Genomic DNA, 19834 nt, shown 5'->3' on the forward strand with positions numbered 1-19834 from the left:
CCCCACCCCCCACCCCGCCGCAAGATCCAGGAACCTGGTGCTTGGTTCAGGGGTGGAAGCAAGGAGTCAAAGTCCCCAGTAAAAGTCCTAGGAGTGGTAGTCCCAGTGCCTAAGTGGAAGCTAGTGAGGGGCTAAGCCGGATGGAGGCCCTGGGGCCCCTGACTCCAGGCTTGTGCATTTCAGATGGGCTGTGCAGAAGGCTGCAGCTTCAATGAGAATATCACTGTGCCAGACACCAAGGTTAACTTCTATGCCTGGAAGAGGATGGAGGTGAGTTCACGGGTTCCTTCCTCTTGGGAAGTCTCATTTTGGGAACCTCATAGGATGGTCAGGAGAATGCTAGAGAGAGAAGAAATGGAACAGCAAAGATGAGGGTGAATGTTCATTCATTCTAAAAAACTTCTGTTTGCATGGGGCTGCTGAATGGGAGGAGGGAGAGGCTGGCTTGGGCTAGTTGACTCCAAGTCTCTGCTCCCTTTAGGTCCAGCAGCAGGCTCTGGAAGTCTGGCAGGGCCTGGCCCTGCTCTCAGAAGCTATCCTGCGGGGCCAGGCCCTATTGGCCAACGCGTCCCAGCCATGCGAGGCCCTGCGGCTGCACGTGGACAAAGCTGTCAGCGGCCTCCGCAGTCTCACCTCCCTGCTTCGGGCGCTGGGAGCCCAGGTGTGTCTGGCCCCTTCCTTGCCCCTGGGGTTGCTGTTTCTGTAAAGTGAGAGAAGGGCCCTGCCAAGGAAACCCCCCAGCCATTCTACCCTGAAACCCATCTCCTGCCGGAGCCCCTGGCACTGCACTAACCTTTAGTCCTCTCTTTGCAGAAAGAAGCCATCTCCCTTCCAGATGCAACCCCCTCCGCAGCCCCACTCCGAGCATTCACTGTTGATGCTTTGTCCAAGCTTTTCCGAATCTACTCCAATTTCCTGCGGGGAAAGCTGACTCTGTACACAGGGGAGGCCTGCAGGAGAGGGGACAGGTGACCTGGTGCTATCACCCCGGGCACGTCCACCATCTCGCTCACCATCACTGCCTGCGCCATGCCTTCCACGCCGCCACTCCCAACCCCTGTCGACGGGCCACCAGCTCAGTGCCAGCCTGTCCCACGGACACTCCAGGGCCAGCGGTAACATCTCAGGGGCTAGAGGAACTGTCCAGAGCTCAACTCAGATCTAAGGATGTCACAGGGCCAGTCTGAGGCCCCAAAGCTGGAGGAATTCAGAGTTCAACCTAAACTTGGGGGCAGCACCATGCCGCAGAGACACTGAGACTCATCTTGGCATGCTGCCCAGCCGCAGTGCCGGGACCAGCTGGAGGATGGATACCTCCTTTTACATGTACCAAACAGGGACAGGATGGACTGGAGAATTTAGGGGGAAGACATGAATTCTCCGGGTCTCGTGGGGACTCCATGACAGCAGAGTCCACTGGACAAGGAGGGTGGTGGGAGCCATGAAGATGGAATGGGGGCTGGCCCCTGGTTCTCACTGGGTCCAAGTCTTGTGTATTTTTCAACCTCACTGGCAAGAACTGAAACCACAACCTGGCTCTTGGTCTTTCCTATTTTCCTGGGAGCCCCGTACTTCCCCGGGTCTGTCCCCATCCTGGCAGTAGGTGGCAGGTCCGGGAAGCCAGAGGTGGAGGGGGTGGGGCGCTACGTGCTGCCTCGCATGGCCTGTCTGACCTCTTGACCCCACTGGCCTGAGGCCACAAGCTCTGCCCACGCTTGTCAATAAGGTGGCTCCATTCAAGGCTAGTCCTTAGTAGGTAGCTGCCAACTGGCCCAGGATAAGTCTTTTTTTTTTTTTTTTGGCTGCACAGCACAGCCTGTGGGCTCTTAGTTCCCTAACCAGGGATTGAACCTGGACCTTGGCAGTGAGAGCATGGAGTCCCAACCACTGCACCACCAGGGAATTCCCCAGGGCAAACCTTTAGTGAGTTTCAGGGCCAGTAAGGACACAGGTGCCAAGAGGAGGGGCCCTTTTGAGGGTTGCTGGCAGCTGCCAACACTGTCCGCTGGAACTTTATTCTTTTCTGCCTCTTCTCTGTGGCCCCTTCTTCTAATGTTATCATCCCAGCACCAGGCTTTCCCAGTGTACAAGCTCCCTCTAAGTCCAGCAGAACTTTTCTTGCCTGGGGATGGTTACCATTAATGCTCCAACCTGAAACTTGCAGAAGGGGCAGTAGATGGGGGTACAGCGGGAACCAGTTTCCCGGACAACCACCTCATTGGTCAGTCACTGCCCAGAGCTGCTGCAGGTAGTTCCCTTATCCGACCTCTTTGCATTCCTCACATGGCCCTGGGAGAATGTCACTGCGGTCATTCCATGGTGCAGACCAAGAAGTAAAACTACTTAAACCTTATTCCTGTCACATAAGTCTTCTCAGCTCCTCTGGGATGGGGACACGGAACAAACTCATTCAACCTCCACGCTTGATCCCCACTTCTTTCTTCTTCTTTTTTTTGTCCACATGACATATGGGACTTTAGTTCGCTGAACAAGCATAGAACCCATGCCCCCTGCACTGGAAGCAAGGAGTCCTAACCTAACCACCAGACTGCCAGGGAATTTCTACTTCTGATTTTACCCTTTCCCCCGACAGTCAACTTCAAATTCCTTCCCAGAAATAATGTTTCGGCCGCAAACAGCAGAAAAAGACCTGTGCAGACCACAAAAGATGTCACAAAACCAGATGGGGAGTGATCCTGACCATTATCATACTTGGGGGAGGGGGATTGCTCTTTCTGCTTATATGGCAAAACAGAGAAGTTAGCCTGCACCCCTGCAAATATGCTCAAGGGAGGGAATGTTCTGCAATCTGCAGCAGGAAAAATATGAGCAGGTTGAGGGGTTGGAGGGTATTTGCCAAATATCTGTGTGTGGAGGGTGGAGTGGGGGCCAAGCTGCGGTGGGAGGAGTCAGCCCGAGAATTTTCACTCTGCCCAAAGCGGCTCCTGGGCTACAGTGCCCTCGTCAGGCCCTCCTGGGAAATGCTAGGGTAACCTAGAAGCTATAGAACCCTGAGGACTCCGAAGTCGCACATTTCGGAAAAAAAATTCATATTATGGTTTCCACACATGCCATCTGGTTCTTACTCCACCTCTATGAATCAGGAAGGATGAAATCTATCTTTCTTGCTGGCAAAAATGAAGCAAAGAGACTTATCTTGAAGTCCAGGAAATCCAGTTAGTAAGTCACGGCTGGGAACTGAACTTGAGATTTAGGATTCATAACCCCAAAGTCTTGTCCGTCTCCTGACCTGAGTGCTGCCTAAACATCTCCTGGATCTTTCTTCCCTCTGACCTTATTCCTCCACTTAGCTTCAGACTTATCATTGCTTTCAGTTAAAAAAAGAAGAAGAAGAAAGAAGGAACTTCCCTAATGGTCCAGTGGTTAAGACTCTTGTGCTTCCCAATTCAGGGGGCACAAGTTCGATCCCTGGTCAGGGAACTAAGATCCCACATGCTGCATGGCATGGCCAAAAAATAAAATTTAAAAATTAAAAAAAAAATGAATTAACAGAACCTGAAGTGTATGACCTGAGTCAGGTGTGATGGGCGAGTAGGTTAAGAACATAATTTAAAAACATAATTTGTTTCACATTAATGGAGTTCCTACTGTGTGCCAGCCTTTGGATTAAGTACATGGAAAAGCAGAATTACGGTCTGTGCTACTCACAGCCTGGTGTCCTCCTAGAGTGGACAGTCCCCTTGGGGCAAAAAGACCCGCTTTCTTCTGCACTATTATAATGATGATGATTTGATGATTAACAGCACATTAATCTCTGGCACCTACAAGATCTCCTGTGATTCTCACCGTCATTCCATGGAAGAGAATAGCAGGCATCATCCCCATTCATCAGATGGGGAAACTAAAACCAAGTTCCTCCGGGTGAGCGATTGAGCCAGCTCTTCCAACTTCCGGGTGGGACAGGCGCCAACTCGGCCTAGTTCTGAGTCAGCAGGTTACATAACTGTTTCATGGAGATGCCTCCTGTTTGTAGAGGGCTTTGCCACTTCCAAAGTGCTGTCCCAAGCAGTCTCGCTTTTGCTCTCCTAACCCGATGAGGAAGGCAGAGACTGGAGGACACGGAGATCCGGAGAGATCATGGATGGGTCTGGCTTGGGTCATAAGATACTGAGAGGAAGTGTCAGGACCAGGCTCTCGGACTCTGGGTCCCTCTTCTGTTAGAAGCAAGCTTCATGGGGAGAAGGGTAGAGGGAATGGACAGAGGGAAGAAAACAGCTTCAGTCAGTGAGGCGTGAATCCCAGGCATTTCTTGTTACCACTCTTTCCTGATGCATCCCCTGCCCCTGGTGCCCACTTCCTCCCAGGAATTCCTAAGTCGAAAGTGCCTACCACCCTTCCCACCATTGAAATCTCCCAGCTCTTCAGCCCATGCCGGCAGCCCCAGCTCCCACCCTTGACTGCAGCCTCTTGGCCTGCACATCAGGCTGACCGAATGCATCTGCCTGACCCCGGCCCCCAGGCCACCTGGGTTTCTCCTGGGTCTACTCAGTCCACTGACTTCCCCCAGTAGGTGACTGCTGCTGGAGCTGAGTTAGCAAAACGGGGCCTCTTAGACACTGGAATCTAGGCTGAAGGTTAACTATGTTATTCCCAGCTGGTCAAGGCTCATTCCTCCAAAATTCCATCATAAAACTTCGACCCTGTGAAAGACTATTGGCAACAGAAAAACAGCCGAATGGTTTCCCTGCCTATGTGAATCATGTCCAAATGTCTATAAATCAAAAATTACGCCAACCACACACAATTTCTGTTTTTTATAATGATGTTTTTGTTTTTTGGCTGTGCCTCACGGCATGTGGGATCTTAATTTCCCAACCAGGGATCGAACCTGTGCCCCTCGAATTAGAAGCATGGAGTCTTAATCACTGGACCTCTATGAAAGTGCCATGATTTTTTTTAATAATGATTTTCTTTTTCTGGTTTCTTGGAAACCTGAGCTATGCTAGTCTTTCTATCTTACAGATGAGGAAACTGAGGACCAGAGTGGGTGAACAAAGGGTCCAAAGCCACACAGGGAAGCCGGGGGGGGGGGCTGCATTCCCTGGAGTTATTCCTGGGTTCTTCCGCATCCCAAGGTCACCCACACCTATTCCTACCACAACCAGTCTTGTCAGATGATAAGGGCCCTGGGGCCTTGCCCGTTCCAACTCCCCAAAAGGCAGAGCTCCTTGCACACCACCATCCCTTCCTGTCCTGCCTGAATGCCAACCCCCAACCCCAGACAGGTTGGAAGCTGTGACCGTCCAGCCCTGTGGCGCCAAAGAGAGGTCAGTAGGAGCAGCCCTCAGAGGACTTATTGACTAACCTGGAGGGGCTGGGGGGGTCAATGGGCTTCTGCTGCTTGTCCCTGGATTAACCCTTTCCTGGCTCTGTCCCTCTTATTGATCATTTTCCCAACCTGCTCTGGTTTTTTGTTTTGTTTTGTCTTGGCTGCACCACCAGACATGAGGAAGTTCCCCAACCAACGACTGGACCAGTGCCCCCTGCAGTGGAAGCTCAGAGTCTTAACCACTGGACCATCAGGGAAGTCCTCTCCTAAGCTGCTCTGGAGGAAGGGGAGATCGGTGTTTGGGCTGGGCATTCTTTGTACCCCCATCTTTGGTGCAAAAGGACAGAGGATCTCTTTTCTGGGGTTGGGCCCTGTGCATGCTCATTTAGGCAGAAGGAGTCCCTGGAATTCTGAAGGGAGTTGGGACTTCCCTCTCCAACACCTGGAGCAGGGCAGTACCAGCCCCTCCCTGATGGCTTAGGAGGATGGCCAGCCCAGGCAACCCTGTCAGGTGTCAGGGGCCAAGGCCAGGCACCCTGGACACAGATTTGATAGTACAGACTGGCGGAAGGAATGAAACTGAAGTTTACTAGGAACATCGGGGGTGGGATACAGGAACGCAGGCTCATGAGAGTTGAGCTCTGGATAGCCCTCCAGCCAAGATACAGCCATGAGAGTCAATGGGGTTTTAAAAAAGTGGCAAAGCCACCCTCTTATCTGCATTCTCATGTAGACTTGCTGTTGATGAAACTGATGAAGGTAGATCTGCTCTGACTGGGTGTGACTCCACCCCCTGTTGGAATACAGTTCTGGGAACCATGGGACTTGGCAGGACACTGAGTAGGTACAATGCTGAACAACTGACACCATTTCTCTAGAGTTCAGTTTTCACATGAGGAAAATGAGGACAATAATTTTGCAATGAACAGAACAAGAGATTCTACAGACAGCCAACAAGCACATGAAAAGATGTTCGGCATCATTAATCATTAGAGAAATGCAAATCAAAACAACGAGGTAACACTTCACTCCAGTCAGAATGGCCATCATTAATAAAAATGTACAAATAGCAAATGCTGGAGAAGGCATGGAGAAAAGGGAATCCTCCTACACTGTTGGTGGGAATGTAAACTGGGGCAGCCACTATGGAAACCAGTGTGGAGTTTCCTCAAAAAACTGAAAGTAGAGTTGCCATATAATCCAGCAATCCGACTCCTGAGCATATATCTGGACAAAACCGTAACTCAAAAAGATACACGCACGCCTACGTTTATAGCAGCGCTAGTCACAATAGCCAAGACATGGAAACCACTTGAATGTCCACCAATAGATGAATGGATAAAAAAGATGTGGTACATATATATAATGGAATACTACTCAGCCATAAAGAAGAATGAAATAATGCCATTTGCAGCAGCATGGATGGACCTAGAGATTATCAGATCAGATCAGATCAGGCGCTCAGTCGTATCCGACTCTTTGCGACCCCATGAATCGCAGCACGCCAGGCCTCCCCGTCCATCACCAGCTCCCGGAGTTCACTCAGACTCACGTCCATCGAGTCGGTGATGCCATCCAGCCATCTCATCCTCTGTCATCCCCTTCTCCTCCTTCCCCAATCCCTCCCAGCATCAGAGTCTTTTCCAATGAGTCAACTCTTTGCATCAGGTGGCCAAAGTACTGGAGTTTCAGCTTTAGCATCATTCCCTCCAAAGAAATCCCAGGGCTGATCTCCTTCAGAATGGACTGGTTGGATCTCCTTGCAGTCCAAGGGACTCTCAAGAGCTTCTCCAACACCACAGTTCAAAAGCATCAATTCTTCGGCGCTCAGCCTTCTTCACAGTCCAACTCTCACATCCATACATATAGTACGAAGTAAAGTCAGAAGGAGAAAGACAGATACCACATGCTGTCATTTATATATAGAATCTAAAGAAATGACACAAATGAAGTCATTTGTGAAACAGAAACAGATGAAACAGACGCACACAGAGAACAAATTTGTGTTTGCCGGTGGGGAGGTGGGGGGAGGAATGGAGTGGGAGTTTGGGGTTAGCAGATACAAGGATGGATAAACAACAGGATCCTACCATATAGCACAGGGAACTATATTCAATATCTTATGATAAACCATAATGGAAAAGAATACGAAAAAGAATATATGTATAACTGAATCACTTTGCTGTGCAGCTACAAAATATTCCTTCATATAAATAATATTTCTTAATACAATCCAACCATCCATCTGGCAAACATTTGCGTGCATACTAAGTCATTTCATTCACGTCTGACTTTTTGCAACCCTGTGGACTGTAGCCTGCCAGGCTCTTCTGTCCATGGGATTCTCCAGGCAAGAATACTGGACTGGGTTGCCATGTCCTCCTCTAGGGGATCTTCCTGATCCAGGGATTGAATCCACATCGCTTGCATCTGTTAGGTCTCCTGTACTGGCAAGCAGATTCTTTACCACTAGCACCACCTGGGAAGCCCAGCAAACATTTAGGTAACCTTGACTTTTCCTTCCTATTGTAAATGATGCTGCAATTGACATCTTTAAGGCATGTACATCTTTGTGAAAATACACACATATTTCTGCAGGTAAAATCCTAGAAAGATAAATTGGATCCAAGATAAACACATTTGAAAGTTGAATAGTCATTGTCAAATTACCTTCTAAGACGCTTTCTCGAACATAGTCTTAGCATCAATGTATTTCAGTGTGTACAGTACCTGTACCGTGACCAACGCTCAATGCTTCAATCCTTTGAACTGTTGCCAACATGAAAATTGTAGTCTTGATCAGCATTTCCCTTATGACAATGGAAGCAGAACCTCTTTTCCAATGTTTCCTGGCTCCTTGTAGGTCTTCCTCTGTGACTTGTCTTTTTCAATTCTTTGCCAAGAAGCATTTTCAGTCCTCACTTCACTCCATCTTTCTGTTGCCTTCGCCCCTGTTGCCAGCTGTGTAGAACTTTAGGTTTGAAATGGTTGGAATTCTGCAGACAGTGTTCCACTGGATCTCAGAATCCATGGTTACTATTGAAAATTCTGGTGCCATGCTGATTCCTGATCTTTAGTACGTGACCTGCTTTTTTCTGTCTGAAAGTGTTTGGGAATGTTCTCTTCAGCCCTGACAGTCTGAGATTTCATGACACACCTTTCATGGGTCTCTTTGCATTTGTCGGAATGGACCCCTTTTAATCAAGAGACTCATTTGTCAGTTCTGGGGAATCTTCTTCTGTGTTTTTTCTTAAGTAATTTCTTTTCCTTTGTTATTTCTTTTCTGGACTCTCCTGGCTGAATGTCAGTCATCCTGGACTGAGTCTCTCTCTCGCTTTTCTCCCTCTCTTTCTTTCCCTCTCTCGTTCTTATTTTATTTCTCTTGATTTCAACGTTTAACTCTTCTGTAAGGGTTTAGGCTTCGGTTCTCGTAGTTTTCATTTCCCAGAGCATTCTTGTGTTCTCTGTGCAGTTTTCATGGCTTCCTCAGAAGGACGCCAAGCGAGGAGGGGCAGGGGGGGATAAGGTGGCCTGGGCTCCTCACTCTGGCTTCCTCCTCTCCCCGAGAGCCGCCTCTGAGGTCCCTCATGGCTCCTCCAGTCTGGACTCTGGTGCTGCTCCTGGGGGCTGCCTGGGGCCAGGACCACATGCCTGCCCCAACCCGGTAAGCTGGGCTCAGGGGGTATTGGGGGTGCCTCTGAGGAAGAGAACGAGGGGCAAAGCTGGAAAGGACAAGCGGGCTGGTGATGAATGGTGTGGCCCCGGGGAGGAAGGAGGGACCCCCTGATGGATGTTAGGAGGCTCGGAACAGAAGCAGGCGGGGCCCTGCAGCCTGCTGAGCCTGGACCTGGGGGTGTGAGCCGCTGAGCAGAAGCAGGACAGAGGTGAAGTGTGAGGGGACAGGGAGGAGGTGCAGAGCTCGGGAGACGGGTCTGGGGGTGGCAGGGGAGGACAGAGAGGGTGGGTTCTCAGAAAATGGACAAAACCCAGGGCAGAGCCAGTGGACAGAGACACAGCAAGTAGGAAGCAGCAACAGGTGATGGATGGCTTGGTGTCCTGGAGCTTGTTTGAGAGGATTTTTTTTTTTTAACATTTATCCATTTGGCTGTGTTGGGTCTTAGTTGTGGCACTCGGGATTTTCGTTGCGTCATGTGGGCTCAGTCACTGTGGCATGTGGACTCGGTCGTTGCTGCACGCAGGCATGGTTGCCCCACGGCATGTGGGATCTATTTCCCCAACCAGGGATCGAACCCTAGTCCCCTGCATTGAAACGCAGATTCTTAGCCACTAAACCACCGGGAAGTTCCATGTTTGAAGGGATGTGAACAAGCAGGACTTGAATTACTAAAACAAACAGCTGTTCTACGTGGCCCACGCCACCTGGGAAAGGCCACTGGCTTCTCTGTGGAATCTGTAAGGGTCACTGGTCTGTGTGTTCAGTCAGGGCAGGACCGTCCCCACCACGCATCTGGCAACACCAGACCCATATGGTCCCTACTCCGTGAAGAAAACTTGGGCAACAGCACAGGAAAACCTCGACCTGAAAGAAAGAGATGCCTCCGATGTAAACTCTCAGATGTAAACTCTCAAACTCTCAAAATTCCTGCACAGAGAAACTGGCTCTTCTCATGTTAGAGAACCACGCGTGACATCCAGGGCACAGGGGGTAGAGGGAGCCAGAGGGGACATGAGGAACTTGGAGGGGAGATGCTTTTCAGGAGACAGATGACAAGGTGAGAAGGCTGTGAGTGACTTTTTTGAAAACCCTCAAGTAAGTGTATGTTCCCTGAATACCCATTGATACAATATGGATAAAAAGAAAGGAACAAACTTCCGGAAAGCTCATAATCGTGGAGGCTCAGCAGTTCTTGGTAATGATGAGAACTACATTTTTTTCCCCCTTTCTCTCTCTTTCCAAATCAACACCAAGGAAAGAGAAGCCTCCAGACTGGAAGCCCCTTGCTCGCAGCTCGCGGGAAAACTGTGAGTTGACACCTGGGGCTGCTCAGCCTCCTGTCCCTCCCAGGGGTGGCCACCTCAGGTGCCCTCGGCCCTGCGGTGACATAAATACGTAATAAATATGTGAAGGGCAACCCTCAGAGGATGGAGAGTGGAGGGATCCGGGGAGGAGCCGAGAACAAGCCTTGCCTGAAAGGTTCACATGCAAACAGCATGGGAAGAGGCTGCCTAGACAAGCCTGCCTGCCTGGGACCTCAGATTGCCACCCCCGACCTAGACATCCTGCCCACCCCCACACACACCCTGGGGTTGGCTCTGCATGCAGGCTCCCCTCTCCTCTCCCCAGCCATTCTCACCCAGTGTGATTTTGAGGATGACTCCAGACCCCTCTGTGATTGGAGCCAAGCGACTAAAGACGATGGAGACTGGACTCGAGAAAGCAGGCCCTTCCTTGCCAGCGGCACTGCCCCTCCTGGGGGGTACCCCAGTGGAGGTGAGGAGGCTGAAGGTTTAGGGAGGCAGCTGGAAGGTGGACACGGGCAGATCTGGGTGCAGGGAGCTGGCCGGAAGTGGGTGCTAGGGCTCTGGGAAGGGGCTGGGGGGCAGCCCTTGGTGGGGGTGGGGTGGGAGTGGGCAAGGCTTCACCATTCAGGGCTCTGCCTCCCCCAGAGGGCTACTACCTGCACATGGACTCCAGCGCCTTCCACCCGGGCGGGGTGGCCCGCCTGCGAAGCCCCCCTATATGGGAGCAGGGCCCCCTCTGCGTGCGCTTCGCCTACTTCATGTTTGGGCTGTCGTGGGGTGCCCAACTCAAGCTGTGGCTGGCCTCAGGCGCCAAGGGCAAGCACCCCAACCTGCTGTGGAAACACGTGAACACGCAAAGCCCTTCCTGGATCCCCACCGCTGTCACGGTGCCTCTGGGGCTCGTCCTGCCCAGCCGGGTGAGGCTGCAGGCAGAGTCTGGGGTCCCCGTGGGAATCTGGGTGTTGGGCGGGGGGTCCAGGACAGGGCACGGGGGTTGGGGGAGCTTCTGAATTCGGGCAGGAAAGTGGGAGCCCGAAGGAAAGAGGCTCACGGGGTGGATGGCCCCCTCCTCCCTCCCGCAGCTGACATTCGAAGGCGTGTGGGGCAGCACGACTTATCTGGACATCGCTCTGGACGCTATCTCCATCCATCGGGGCTCCTGCAATCGGGGTGAGCCCACGCCCGCCTCCTCTCTCCCCCCACCCTTTGTGCAGGTGCCCAGGTGGCAGGACTCGCTCAGGGACTGTGACCCTGGCTTCTCCCAGGCTTAGGGCGACTTGCTTCCATCTACCTCCACACCCCACACCTGATTCCTGAAGCTGCCACGTCTGAAGACAGGTTCTCCTGAAACACATAACTGGGGCGACACCTGTCCTAAAGTGACTGGCCTTTCTGGTTTGCCTGGGGCTGTGCCTATGTTAGCAAAAAGTCCTGCATCCCAGGAAACCAGTCTCTGACAAACATGGGTGTCTGGTCAAACTGGCTGTAATTAATACCCGAGATCTGTTCACAATTGGCCCTCTAAGCTCATGTTTGAGATTCGAGGGGACTAGATTCAAAGGAAAGAATATTCCAGAAGGTGCATGCAAGGAACTAACACTTACTGAGCACAGGCACTGTGCGAGACGCTCCTGCACATGATGTAACTTACAACAGGCCGGTGCTCTTGCTCCCAGTTTATTGATGGGGAAACTGAGGCTTGGATGGCTTAAGTAACCTGTGGCGGGAACACAGCTGCTGGGGAGCAGGACCGAATCTGCCTGGCAAGCCAGCAGTGGTAACATCAGGACCCAGGTTGGGACTCAGGAGTCTGACTCCAGACTGAGGCAATCTTTTTTCTCTCTCTCTCTTTTTTTTTAAATTTTTATTTTATATGGGAGTATTGGACTTTCCCAGGGGGCACTAGTGGTAAAGAACCCACCTGCCGATGCAGGAGATGTAAGAGACATGGGTTCGATACCTGGGTCGGGAAGATCCCCTGGAGGAGGGCATGGCAACCCACTCCAGTATTCTTGCCTGGAGAATCCCATGGACAGAGGAACCTGGCGGGCTGTAGTCCACGGGGTCGCAGAGTCAGACACGACTGAAGGGACTGAGCATGTGCGCACACACATCGGGGGTATAGCTGATTCGTGATGTTGCGTCTGAGGCATACTTTTCTGAACTGCCTCCTTCCTCCTTTCTTTCCTCTCAGTCTGCATGATGCAGACGTGCAACTTTGACACTCTAAAAGATCTCTGCGGCTGGAGCTGGATCTCGACAGCCTCTGGGGCCAAGTGGGTCCAGAAGAAGGGGCCGACGGGGGTGCAGGACGTGGGGCCTGAGGGAGACTTCTCTAGCCCTGGGGGTGAGTAATGGCCACGCTTCTGTCCTCTGACTTTGAGCTTCTAGAGACCTCTGCGGGCATTTACAATGCCTGCCTGACCCCCTACAGTAACTCCCTTGGGATGGAGTTACCTCCAACATCCATCAGCTTAAGTTACAGGGCAGAAAGCAAACTCTAAGTGCCCAGCCAGCTCCCCGCCATTGCCACCCCCAAAGCTCTACCCGGCAGAGCCAACACCACCCTCTCCTCACCTCTTTTCCCCGTCACCCTTCCTTCTTCATTCATCCAACAAACATTTATTGAGCACCTACGATGTGCCAGGTACTGTCCCACACCAGAGGGTGGTGTGGGAGGAGACGGGGGGACAGTTCCTGAAACAATGAAGAAGTAAATTATACAGTTATAAGATGACCAGTACTATCAGGGGAAAAAAAGGTTGAACAGAGTAAGGAGATTGGGAGCAGGGTAGGCTGGGATGTAAGTTTTAAATAGGGTGGTCAGAGGAGGTCTTGTAGAGGTCATGTTTGAGCACAAACTTTTAGGAGGTGAGGGAGAGGGGCACGAAATTATCGAGGGGAAGAACGTTCTAAGCAAAGGGGCCAGCCTTGCAAAGACCCTGAGGGGGCAGTGGATTGGGGGGTGGGTGTTGAAGCACAGCAAGGAGCCACATGCCTGGGATAGAGAAGATGAGCCCAGATGGGTCCTTGGAGGTTCAGACCGCTTGGACCTTTGAAGGCCATTGTCAGGACTGACTGTGGCTTGCATTCTCCATGGATGCGGGGGCCATTGCAGGAGCAGGGGCGTGGTCTGCTCTTACATTTCAAAGGGTCACCAGCTTGTTTTTGTACGAGAATCCACTGAAGGGACAGGGCAAGGGCAGAGTCCATTCTTCTCCATCCTTCCCTGTGATCCCCTCCTCTGATCTTTTCTGCTGCCTGAGGTTTGCCTTCTAGAAAGACTTGGAGAAAACCCCACCTCACCTTCATACTAAGACCCTGGAGAGCAGGGCCAGCCCAGCTCTACATCTCCCTCAGCGTTTAGCACTGTACCTCATGTCCAGCAGTTTCAGCAAATGTTATCTTCCGTTTTTTCTCTCCTCCTTTTCCACCTTGCTCCCTTATGTTTTCCCATGGTTCTTCCCTTCTTCTCCTCCACTTCTTAGACGTCCCAGGATCAACACTTGTTGCTTTCTTTCGCCCTTTTACCCCTTCCCTCCTCCTTCCCTGTTGGCTCCTTTCTTTCCTCAGGCTCGCTTCCTGCCATTCTCTCCATTTCAGCCTTCTTCTCTCCTCTACAAAGCTCACCTTTTTCGGGGGCTCCCTGGGCCAAGCGTGCTCTCCAGGTAGACGTCTTTGGGTGTGGTGACACATGCCTCCTTAATCCACACCCCTCCGTGGCACCCCCCTCCTGCAGCTCAGCTTCCAGGCTATTACCAGTTGCATCACGGAGCGAGGTCCAGGCTGATTGGCTGCCTGAGCTGGTGGGCTGGTTGGGGTGGGTGGCTGGGTGGGGACATCCCCATCAGTCAGCATCATACCTGCACTCTCACCACGCTGTGTGAGTCACTTACATCCAGTGGCTGAAGAAAAGGAAGAGGATGTGACTCTGAGGGGACCTCAAACATCAGAATCCAAAGGACAAGTCTCTGACTGTTGCTTCTGACAAGATGCCGCGTTTCCTGTGTCCTCATCCCAACCTGCCAAGCATTTCTGGAAGAACCCAAGGCCTCAGCCATTCGTGTGATGGGTGTAGGCTCACCTTGGTGCTGGCTTATCCTTGGCAGCTGTTAAAGCTCCCCAGGGCCAGGCTCCCTGCCCCTGCAGCCCCTAGCCCTGGGTCACTCTCCACTTTACTGATCTTTTCCTCCCCAGATGGCTATTACATGCTCCTGGACCCCAAGAATGCAAAAGCGAGTCAGAAATCTGTCCTCCTGAGCCCCCTGATCCAGTCCTCCGGCTGCCTGAGTCTCTCCTTTCACTACCTCCTCCGTGGCCGGTCTCCCGGTGCAGGCTTCACGGCCTATGCATCTGTCTTGGGTGAGAATGACAGCGTCCCAGGATTCACACTGTCCTGGGGCTCTTTTCTCAGGGTTGGGTTAACGAGGAAACGGGGGGCATCCCCCAGGGTCCGGGGAAATCTGAGATACTGGCAAGATGATTCTGTGGGGTGGAATTTGGGAGCGAGAAAGGCATGGGCTTCTGGAAAAATAGATTTTAAAAAACCAGGAGAGTGAGAGAAAAGGATGTGCTGAGAACCTACTCCAGGTATTCCCTCAGCTACTCATCCTTCTGAGTACCGGTGTGATGTCATTTCCCAGCCCCCTTCATCTCATGGCTCTCTTGGGTTCCTTCCATTGTAGGCAGCATCCGGAAACACACCATTTTCTCAGGACAACCTGGACCCAACTGGCAGCCTGTCTCTGTCAATTACACAGGCCAGGGACAGATTCAGGTATAGAGCAGCGAGGGATCAGGTCTCCTTTTATGGGAAGCATGCTTGATATTGACATGGATTGAGAGTCTGGGCCCTGGAAGCCGGGTGCCTGGGTCCCTGCATAGAGTAAAACCAGATGGAGGGGGCAGAGCTTTCAGGCAGGGCTTCCCTGGAAGCTCAGCTGGTAAAGAATCCGCCTGCAGTGCAGGAGAGCCCAGTTCGATCCCTGGGTTGGGAAGATCCCCTGAAGAAGGGATAGGCTACCCACTCCAGTATTCTTGGGCTTCCCTGTTGGTTCAGATAGTAAAGAATCCACCTGCAATGCAGGAGACCTGGGTTCAATCCCTGGGTTGGGAAGATCCCCTGGAGGAGAGCATGGCAACTCACTCCAGTATTCTTGCCTGAGGAATCCCTATGGACGAGGAACCTGGCAAGCTACAGCCTATGGGGTCACAGAGCTGGACACAACTGAGCGACTAAGCACAGAGCATTTATGCTGTTTTCTCACTCCCGGCCCCTTCTCCCTCTCTCTTCAGTTCACCTTGATGGGCGTGTTTGCCAAGATCCCAGAGCCAGCGGTGGCCGTGGATGCAATCAGCATTGCTCCCTGTGGGGGTGAGAGGGGCTCGGAGAACAGGGGTAGGGGTTGAGGAGGGAACAGAGAGCATGGCACAGATTTCTCGGACCTCCCATTCTGATCCCCCAGAGAGCTTTCCTCAGTGTGACTTTGAAGACAAGGACCACCCCTTCTGTGACTGGGTCCAGGTATTACAGGATGGCGGACGCTGGACCCAGGGAAGTGCAAATACGCTCATCCATGGCACAGGTCCCTTCGGAATCGCCCTCAGTGGAGGTGAGGAGATGGAGAAGCCCTCAAGGCAACGAGTTCCTGAATCTGCTCACAGCTAGTGGGCGGGCTGGTGTGACTGACACCAGATGTAGGTGGTGAGGATCAACCAGGGGGTGTTTACTGGAAAGCGGTCATGGGGCCAGAGCTCTGGAGGCAACACAGGTAGAATGAGTTGAGGATTATTATGTTCTGGGTTCACTTGAAAACCCCCTAAAAAATCCAGGCATCGCATTTCTCATTGAGCCCAAGGCCTCAGAATCCACTGTCATTTTCGGTCAAGACATTTACTGATGTAGCCAGTACAGGAATCTGGGCTGCTGGTTTGGTTTTCCCTTTCTTTCTGATCATGCCTTCTTCCAGTGAGAAGTCAGCAAACAGCAGGAAACAAAACAAAACAACAAACAAACAAAAATGCCCGCTGCAATGTGGGGAGTGTGGGTATTTGTGTCTCACCCCTATTTGGAAAGCAAGGTGTAGCTCAGGAAAGCGCAGGCCTCGTCCGGGGGCAGCTTCTCACCTTGCCCGTTCCCTTCTTATGCCCAGAAAGTCACTTCGTCTACCTTGAGGCTAACAAGTTCTCCCAGGAAGGCCAGTCTTACAAACTGGTGAGCCGGCCCTTCTGTGCCCCGGGTGCCATCTGTGTGGCCTTCACCTACCACATGGATGGCCGTGGAAAGGGCACGAAGCTCAGGCTTCTGCTGGGGAGCCCTGCGGGCAGCCCCCCAAGTTCTCTCTGGGAACGAGTTGGGTCTCAGGGCCCTGACTGGCTGAACGACTCCATGACCATCCCTTCGGGACATCAACAACCTATGCAGGTGAGAAACAGGGAGAGTCACTGTATGAGTGTTGCTGCCGGGCTGGAGAGGGGGTGAACGGCTGGGGCTCAGGAGCACCACTAGGACTGTGAGGATGGATCTCTGGAGGAAGGGCGGAACAGAGGGCACGCTGAACCCACCAGGCTCTCCAGCCTCTGGGAAGGCCAGGGCCCGCATTGCGCTGTTGAGGCCAGAATAAGGCAACATCTTGGTGGAAGACAGACCCTCTGCCAAGAGAGTCGCCACCTTGCCAGGCCTTCACTTCTATTTTTCTCGTTTTTTTCTCCCTCGGACCTTCAGCTGATGTTTGAGGTCGAGAGGGGCTCCCACGCTGCCTTCGTCGTTGCTTTGGGTTTCATCTTCATCGGTCAGGGGACCTGTCAAGGTAAGACAGGACCCCAGGCCCCGGAAAGGGGGCCACGCTCTGAGATGAACAGCACTTGGGCTTCTCTGCACACGCTGTTCACAACTTACTGATCAGAGACTTATGAATTCGTCCTCTGTCACCCGAACATTACTGACTGGAGACGTTTCCATATTCACTTACATAACAAATTGCTGGCCACAGGCATTCATTTCTGCAAACACCAACACCGCCCCCCGCCACCCCCCGATTCCCGCTAACCCTTTCAGTAATGTGTTAAAATATAAGTCCTCTTTTGTGTCCTGGTGGCTCAGCTGGTAAAGAATCCACCTGCAATGCAGGAGGCCCAGGTTCAATCCCTGAGTCAGGAAGATCCCCTGGAGAAGGGATAGGCTACCCACTCCAGTATTCTTGCCTGAAGAATTCCATGGACGGAGGAGCTTTGTGAGCTGCAGTCCATGGGGTCACAAAGAGTCGGACACAACTGAGCGACTAACATTTTTGTGTCTGAGGCCTCACCAAGCTTTGTCTTCTGTGTTCTGCCCACCTGTACCTTCCCGGCCCCATTGGAATGCTTGCTTGAATGAATGTGACTTTGGTGCCATGGATTTCTGTGGTTGGACCCCCTTACCTAGTGAATGGTGAGCCTGAAGGGAAGGCTCCCATTTGTTTCGTTTCCTGAACCCAGCACAAGAGCAGACATATGTTAGGGGCAGTTTTTGTTGAGTGTTGAGTGAGTGGAGATTGGGTAGGGATTAGAAGGGATGCAACAAAGTTACCCACTCCAATTAGATGGGGGTCAAGATGGGGGTGGTGTGATATTGACTAAACTCCAGGAATTGTTTTTCTTTGCAGGACCGGCATCTACAGTGCTCCCTCCCAAACCTCTAGGTCCCCCTACTGGCCCTTCTGAAACCCCTGTGACCCCTGAAGAAACATCCACCACGTCCAGTGAAATATCCCCTGTCCCCACAGAAAAACCTGTGGCCGCCACAGAAAAACCAACTGTCCCCAGTGAAACACCCACTGTCCCCACAGAAAAGCCTGTGGTTACCGCAGAAAAGCTGACTGTTCCCACAGAAAGACCTACAGTTCCCACAGAAAAGCCCACCATCCTCCCTGAAGAACCCACCTTCCTTCCGGAAGGGCCCACCATCCCCACAGAAAAGCCCACTGTCCCCACCGAAAAGACCACCATTCCCACTAAAAAGACCACCATCCCCACAGAAAAGCCCACTGTCCCCACTGAAAAGACCACCATTCCTGCTAAAAAGACCACTATCCTCACAGAAAAACCCACCATCCTCACTGAAGAACCCACCTTCCTACCTGAATGGCCCCTTTTCCCTAGTGAATGGCCCCCTGTCCCTACAGAAAAACCCATAGTCTCCACTGAAAGGACCACCATCCCCACTGAAAAAACAACCATCCCCACAGAAAAACCCATGGTCTCCACAGAAAAGACCACCATTCCCACAGAAAAAGTCACTGTCCCCACAGAAAAGACCACCATTCCCACTGAAAAAACAACCATCCCCACAGAAAAAGTCACTGTCCCCACAGAAAAGACTACCATTCCCACAGAAAAAACAACCATCCCCACAGAAAAAGTCACTGTCCCCACAGAAAAGACTACCATTCCCACAGAAAAAACAACCATCCCCACGGAAAAAGTCACTGTCCCCACAGAAAAGACCACCATTCCCACTGAAAAAACAACCATTTCCACAGAAAAAGTCACTGTCCCCACAGAAAAGACCACCATTCCCACTGAAAAAACAACCATCTCCACAGAAAAAGCCACTGTTCCCACTGAAAAGACCACCATTCCCACAGAAAAAGCCACTGTCCCCACCAAAACGACCACCATTCCCACTGAAGAAACAACCATCTCCACAGAAAAAACCACTGTTCCCACTGAAAAGACCACCATTCCCACTAAAAAGACCACCATTCCCACAGAAAAAACCACTGTCCCCACCAAAAAGACCACCATTCCCACTAAAAAGACCACCATCCCCACAGAAAAGCCCACTGTCCCCACTGAAAGGCCCACACCTCCCATGACACCCCAGCCCAGCCCAGCTCTTGTACCCACTCAGCCGACAGTCTTCACGAAGCCAAGTACCTCCGTGACCCCTGTGACCCCAGCCACCACTACAACCCCGAGACCTACTCCCGGTACGTGGTGAAGCCTTGGACAAAGAGCTGGAAGTCAGAGACAGTGGTGAGGAGAGAGGGCTGGGGAAACGCATGCTGTAGAAAAGCGCAGTCTCAGAGGGAAGAGGAGCCAATCATGGTGACTTTAGAAAGAAAGATGAGGACAACCTTGAGAAGGATGGTGGGGGTGAGGTGGGGGATGGGTGAGGTGAGGTGGGGGATGGTAGGGTAGGTGTTGTGAACCAACCCCTAGACTTACTAGTGCTTCTCCTTTTACTGAGATATAATTCACTGCAGTCAAAGTTCATCCTTTCAAAATGTATGATTTGGTGGTTTTAGTGTGTTCATAAAATTGTGCAACCACCCTCCCTTTTCCATTTCAGGACATTTTGCATCACCTCAAAAAGAAAGCCCATATCCATCAGTGGGCGTTCCCTGCCCCCCAACCCCTCAGCCCCTGACCACCACAAACCTGCTTTCTGTCTCTCTGGATTTGCCTGTTCTGGACAATTCATACTGGGAATCATGTAATAGGTGGTCTTTTGTGACTGGCTTCTTTTTTCTCAGCATGTGTTGTTGTCAGGGTTGTGATTTATCCAGGTTGTGGTTTGTG

General features: G+C 51.8%; 2 protein-coding genes across 2 annotated transcripts in view; both read left to right on the plus strand.

Annotated features, from left to right (window-relative positions):
- Positions 1 to 1526, plus strand: part of EPO (erythropoietin) — a 2386-nt gene extending 860 nt beyond the window's left edge. The window contains exons 3-5 of the mRNA XM_010837909.1: positions 184 to 270; positions 482 to 661; positions 814 to 1526. Coding sequence (XP_010836211.1) covers positions 184 to 270; positions 482 to 661; positions 814 to 972 — 426 coding nt within the window. The 3' untranslated portion in view covers positions 973 to 1526. The remainder of the gene's footprint in view (positions 1 to 183; positions 271 to 481; positions 662 to 813) is intronic.
- A 7351-nt stretch (positions 1527 to 8877) lies between these two features.
- ZAN (zonadhesin) overlaps positions 8878 to 19834 on the plus strand; it is a 35902-nt gene continuing 24945 nt past the window's right edge. Inside the window, exons 1-13 of the mRNA XM_010837929.1 lie at positions 8878 to 8954; positions 10221 to 10273; positions 10596 to 10742; positions 10919 to 11190; positions 11356 to 11443; positions 12468 to 12620; positions 14471 to 14635; positions 14959 to 15050; positions 15569 to 15647; positions 15739 to 15885; positions 16426 to 16697; positions 16998 to 17082; positions 17995 to 19242. Of these exons, the coding sequence (XP_010836231.1) occupies positions 8878 to 8954; positions 10221 to 10273; positions 10596 to 10742; positions 10919 to 11190; positions 11356 to 11443; positions 12468 to 12620; positions 14471 to 14635; positions 14959 to 15050; positions 15569 to 15647; positions 15739 to 15885; positions 16426 to 16697; positions 16998 to 17082; positions 17995 to 19242 (2878 nt within the window). The remainder of the gene's footprint in view (positions 8955 to 10220; positions 10274 to 10595; positions 10743 to 10918; positions 11191 to 11355; positions 11444 to 12467; positions 12621 to 14470; positions 14636 to 14958; positions 15051 to 15568; positions 15648 to 15738; positions 15886 to 16425; positions 16698 to 16997; positions 17083 to 17994; positions 19243 to 19834) is intronic.

This window comes from Bison bison, unplaced genomic scaffold, assembly GCF_000754665.1.
Source record: "Bison bison bison isolate TAMUID 2011002044 unplaced genomic scaffold, Bison_UMD1.0 scf7180017864085, whole genome shotgun sequence".
Lineage (NCBI taxonomy): Eukaryota > Metazoa > Chordata > Mammalia > Artiodactyla > Bovidae > Bison > Bison bison.